Source organism: Cervus canadensis, chromosome 8 (genome assembly GCF_019320065.1).
Source record: "Cervus canadensis isolate Bull #8, Minnesota chromosome 8, ASM1932006v1, whole genome shotgun sequence".
NCBI lineage: Eukaryota > Metazoa > Chordata > Mammalia > Artiodactyla > Cervidae > Cervus > Cervus canadensis.
In genome coordinates this window covers 84,052,318-84,058,317 of record NC_057393.1, presented here as the reverse complement: position 1 = coordinate 84,058,317, position 6,000 = coordinate 84,052,318, and the positions used below count along the sequence as shown (strand labels likewise).

At 47.0% G+C, this 6,000-nt stretch overlaps 1 protein-coding gene across 1 annotated transcript in view; it reads left to right on the top strand.

Moving 5' to 3' along the window:
* The first annotated feature begins 559 nt into the window (after positions 1-559).
* The window catches only part of ACTN2 (actinin alpha 2), a 77,881-nt gene continuing 72,440 nt past the window's right edge, over positions 560-6,000 (top strand). Inside the window, exon 1 of the mRNA XM_043477019.1 lies at positions 560-869. Coding sequence (XP_043332954.1) covers positions 744-869 — 126 coding nt within the window. The 5' untranslated portion in view covers positions 560-743. The remainder of the gene's footprint in view (positions 870-6,000) is intronic.

The window sequence follows — 6,000 nt, the reverse complement described above, 5'->3', positions numbered from 1 at the left end:
CCTTTGGTTTGGTTCCTGACTTCTTAACCCGGTTGGTCCAAGTCCTTTGCCTTGATTTCCCCAGGTGAGGGCAAGGGAGGAGAGTAAGAAGAAAAGGGAGTCTGTAGCTTCTGAGCTTTACTTTTTAGGGGTGTGTGTGTGTGGAATCTATGAATATGTGGGACCACATGGAAAACGTGAATACGCTGGACAACACAGATGTGCCGGGGGTGGGGGTGGGGGTGGGGGGTTGGCTAGGGACCCAAGCCGTGTGTGTCCCTCCTCTGATCCCCGAACACCCAAGCACCCGGGTAACCCACCTGGGCGCCCGCGAGTCTTGCTGCTCCATGACCCTCAGGGTGGACGGGAGGCGTGGGCTGGTGCCGGTGGACTCAGCTCGCCGTGGGGCAGGTTTGGGGTAGCGCCGGGCGTGCGGACCCCAGTCGCGGGGCCCCGCCGCCAGCCAGCACGTGCTCGGAGCGACGCGGGCGGGCGCGGGCGGAGGCCCGGGCGGGGCGGGGGCGCGGCCGGGCGGCCACGTGACGGGCGGCGCGGGTATTAAGCGGCGCGGCAGCCGCTCGGAGCCCGAGCTGGTGCTTCGCCCGCGACCCAGCGCCCAGCGTGCTGCCCCGAGAGGACCGCGCGAAGGTCACCCCGCGCCCGCCTGCCCGCCGCCCGCGCCTCGCCGGCTCCGCCGCGTCTCCGCCCGCCAGCCCGCCCGTCCGACCCCGCGCGCCGCGCCGCCGCCGCGACCACCGAGCGCCATGAATCAGATCGAGCCTGGTGTGCAGTACAACTACGTCTACGAGGATGACGAGTACATGATCCAGGAGGAGGAGTGGGACCGCGACCTGCTCCTCGACCCCGCCTGGGAGAAGCAGCAGAGGAAGGTCAGCCGGGGTCGCGTGCTCGCCGTCTGCGGGCTCGACCCGCTGGTCCGCGTGTCCCCTTAGCCGGGGGCCGCCCGCGCGGGGTCGCCGCCAACCAGGGGGACTCGCGGGAGGGCGCTCGATGGAGGGCTGTGTGGTCCCGTGTCCTAGTGGCCCGGGTGCCCCGGGAGAGAGGCGATAAAGTCCGGGGACGGTCACGGAACCGGGCGTCGTGGGTGCGCGCGCGCGCGTGTGCGTGGGTGCGCGCGTGTGTCAGACAGGAGTTACAAAACGAAAAATGTTAAGCGAGGAACAGTGCGGGCGTTTCACTTTTAACCGGCATTAGATCAGAATCGGAAAGAGTCTCAGGTCCGCTTCTGACCCCTCGAGTCTGTGACCTTCGCCACAGAGTTATTTCCTGGTCCCGTCGTGTTCAGTAACCGTCCCCCCAAATTAAAGAGGTCAAATGAACATCAGCTTCATTCCGATTTTCACAGGGCTGCCCCAGAGAAGAACTGGAAATCATTTATTAAATATTCTGGGGCTTCTTGGAGAGGGATGCTGTATGAACACCAGACATTCACCCACAAAGTAATAGTTATTTCACAGTCTATTTATGGTTCGTTGAGCTAAGCACACAGGGACGAGGGAGTCAGCCAGCTCTAAAAGTTCCCTGCTCATCTTCGTTGGCGCTCTCTGGGGGCCCAATGGAACATTCCACTATTTCAAGGTTTCTTCTTGATCCCCTTGGCTAGAACTCTAGGGACTGCTCACCAGGAGGCTAAATCCCGCCTCCCTTTGACTGGGCGCAGAGCCTGGCCGGGTCAGGGATGCCAACGCAGACCTGCTCACCCAACCTTCTGATGACAGTGTCCTGGCAGAAGCAAAGTGCCCTATGCTTTTTCACCCCCTGTTTTTCTTGGGGTGGGGCAAAGTGGGTTTCCCTTCTAAGGGCCTGCTTTTAAGTGGATAACGTCTGTTGACCATATGTGTGCATGGGAATGCTCTGTTTAGCTGCCACAGTGGGTGATTATCTGATAGTGCCTGGTGAATAAGTGTCTGGCTGCAGGGAACACATCCCATACTCTTAACAAACAGAAGCAGAGAGGTCTCATATTTGGATGATTATCAAATAACCATTTTAGAGGGTTTTTTGGTTATTTATAAAATAACCAAATATTTTCAAATCCAGATTTTTCTTTTGTTGTCATTTCTCCATTAAGGAGACCACTTAATAAATTATTTATTTGAAAGCTCCCGTTTAGCTACATTTCATTCTCCCTCTGAGTCCCTACCTTCTTGAAAACAGTGGAACGAGACTGATAAGCGGAAGTTGAGTCTACAGAGGAGAATAAAATTTCAGACCTTCTACAGTTTTTAAAATGACTTACTGTGAGGGAAACACCTGGCCTGAGGATTATTACTGTTTATTATTATTGTGTCATCTGGGCTGATGGACACATCATCAGTCAGAAAGAAGTTAAATTGTTGCTTTAATTTTTAACAGTGTGTTTATTTTTTAAAAAAGTTTTCCAGTTTTGATTACTACATTTTTTTCATGGTTTTTTTTTTTTTTAAAGTTTTAAGTCTTTGTTGCAAAGATTGCTTTTTTTTTTCTCATGATAGGTAGCCTGCTCATCATTTTTGAAAGTAATAAGTCTAATCACAATCGTTTCTGTTGATTTTTTAAAATTACAGTACAGGGCAGGGTTAATTTTAGTTTCCAAAGGCCATATAGACATATGTCATTTGTCATGTATACATATATGTATATAAAATATATATATATTCACATACATAGTTTTTAATTATTTTACATATAATGTATAATTATATACAATTTTTAATACACACTATTTGGGCATATAATTTCCTTGTTGTAATTTTTTAAAGTTTGGTGTTCCTATGTGAATATATTATTAAAACTGTATAACACTTGAAATATATTATTAAAAAACAGACACATGTCCTGGTCCTGCTGCTGCTACTGCTAAGTCGCTTCAGTCATGTCTGACTCTTAGCGACCCCATAGACGGCAGCCCACCAGGCTCCTCCGGCCATGGGATTTTCCAGGCAAGAAGAGTACTGGAGTGGGGTGCCATTGCCTTCTCCAGTCCTGGTCCTAATAATAATAATAATGCTAAAAAGTGAGAACTCATTTTTTTTCTCAGGTACTTTGAGTGCTGTGTTGTGACATTAGGGAAAAACAAAACAGAAGGAAACTCTCCATTAGGACATGGACCTGAACAGATCCTGAAGATCCTCTACTTTCTACTTTTTTTGTAGAGAACCCACTCAAGGCAGTAAAATAAAATAGTTCTGAACTGAGAGGTCCCGGCAGCCAGAGCAGTGGCCTCTATTTATGTCCTATGAGCCAAACTGCTGGAACAGGACAAGGATAAAATGCCATTGTTTCTATTGTGGGCCACCTTCTCCACACTTGCCGTTTCAGTGATATGCCGGGTATGAGGTCTGTCAACAGATGCTGGTAACACATGATGACGTCTGTAGTGTTATAATGGATGTGGGGCCTAATTATATCCACAGTTCACAGAGTCTCATGGGCTGTGGTAATCCTTGCTCTCTGGTATGGAATTCCTCACTACAGAAGGACTTAGTAAAAGTATAGTGCTGTGTGTGTGTGATGAGAGGTTTTTTTTTTTTTTACATTAATTTTGTCATCTTGACTATTTTAAAGTGTACAGTTCAGTGGTGTTAAGTACATTCATATTGTGTAGTCAGTCTCCATAACTCTTTCCTTCTTGCAAAACCCACTAAACCCAAACTCTGTACCCATTGAACAATAATTTTCTATCCCACCCCCCACCCCCAGCTCCTGGCAACCACCCTTCTACTTTCTGTCTCTATGAATTAGACCCCGAGGGACCTGCTCCTGGAATCATACACTATTTACTCTTTAGTGTCTGGTTGATTTCACTTAGCATCATGTCCTCTAGGTTCATCAATGTTGTGTCATGTGTCAGAATGTCCTTACTTTTTAAAGCTGAATAATAATTCACTGACTGTATGGACCACATATTTTGTTTATCCATCCATTGATTGATTCACCCATGGGTTGCGTCTACCTTTTGGTTATTATAAATAGTGCTGTGAACATGGGTATATAAGTACCTCTTCTTAACCTTGCTTTCAGGTTTTTTTTTTTTTTTAATTTTGTACCCAGAAGTGAAATCTCTGGATCTTCTGGCAATAATTGGCTTTCAATTTTTTGACGATGCACAGTGCTCTTGCCACAGTTTAGAAGATGTTGAATTTAGCAAGAGTGTGTAAAGACGCTTCAGAGTTCTCCCCTGCTCTTTCCAGGGGTATTTGAGAATATTTGTATTCATGCAAATGGGGCTGTCTTCAGTGGACTTTTAAAACTTCTAGATCTTTGGTGCTTAGATATAAGTTTCTCCTGGAAGCAAAGAGCACATTCAGCCTTTAATTCAACAGCAGCTTAATTGGGAGGTGACTTGTCAGAGCAGCAATGCTGAATATGTGTGCTATCTCCGTGGGCACAGAGTGCTGTCCTTCACCACCCTGCAAGGCTAAAACAGGCCTTTTAAGGAAGTGACTGTGTGTTTTGATACATAAAGGCTTCTTCCATCCTTAATCTGTAAGAGCTAGGTGATCAAAACACTTTTCTGTTCATTGTCAAGAGCATAAGAGAGTTGTTCACTTATTCCACATTCAGAATTCTGATCAGTTCTCATTGTTTCTAAAGAAATTCAAGTTCTGTGTACTCACGATTTAGGTGGACCAGCTCACCGTTCACCTCAGTGCACCGGCTGTCAGTCCTGCCATCAGACTAAAATGTTGCCACATGGGGTCAGGCAGTGTGGAAGGACACTTGTGTGGGGGTAGCTGCCCACAGGTCCGGATTAAATAGAGCGCTCAGACACTGCCAGTTGCCCCTTTCCGTGTTCTGATGAGCAGCTGTTGGCTTAGGATCCAGGTGCCGGCTGTTTTACCCTGCACATTGGAGTATGCTCTTGTGGGAATTTTTCCTGGGGAAGAAAAGGTGAGAATCGTTCCAACAAGGTGAATGATGAACCAAGGGCCTGTGAAATGTCTCAAATTCATGAGACCTAGATGAACCTCAACTCCACCTGGTACCCTCTGTTTGGCCATAATTAAGTCACTAGACCTTTAGATTTGTGTCTCTTCATCTGGAAAATAAAGATAAGGGATTCCCTGTCTTTCTTGCCTCATAGTTTTTCGGAATCAGATGGTCAAACTAGTTTCCATCGAAGGGGCTTTGTAGACCACACAGTTATCTGTAAATGTTATTACTATCCGTGTGCAGCCAATAGTTGTTAATTTCATCAGGCAGTGTCGATAGTAATCAGTATTGTGGTTGGACTTTGGAGGGAAGAAGAAGCACATCGTTTGTTCCTTAGTGATTTGGATGTACTTTTTGTGTGTGCAGTAAAATGTACAGAGCATAAGCTGTGCCATTTTAACCTTTTTTAGGTGTACACTTCAGTGACATGACTACAGTCACATCTGACCTGGAGGGGTAGGGTGGGGGAGGGTGAGAAAGTCACCAAGTGGCCAGACCGGGACACTCAGCTCCGTGTTAATGGATGTGCTTGCTGACATGTCTGCTATTCAAGATGTGTTTGAGGAAGTGTGAAGATGAGAGGAACTCAACTGAAGCCAAAGATGCAGATTCAGTCCCAGTGCTCTGTGACAACCTAGAGAAGTGGGATGCAGTAAGAGGTAGGAGGGAGGCTCCAGAGGGAGGGAACATATGTATACTTAAGGCTGATTCAGGTTGATGTATGGCAGAAGCCAGCCCAATATTGTGAAGTAATTGCCCTCCAATTAAAAAGAAATAAATAAAAAACAAATTCAGAGAGAAAACTACATTGGTAACCTGCGGAGCCAGGTTATAGAGGACCTGGGATGCCAGGGTGAGTGTGGGGTTTGTGGTCCAAGAGTGCTCTCGGGAATGCTTGAGCTAGGAGGAGCCATGTTTCAAGTAGTTTATTGTTTGCGGAATAAACTGGAGTCAGTAAGCGCCTGAGGTGGAGGATCCAGGTAGAACTCATTACAGGGACTATACGTTTCAAGCGGTGAGGATTAGAAACAGTGTTGAGGAAGGCATTGATTTGAGAGAGATCAGGAGGGATTATAAAAAGTATTA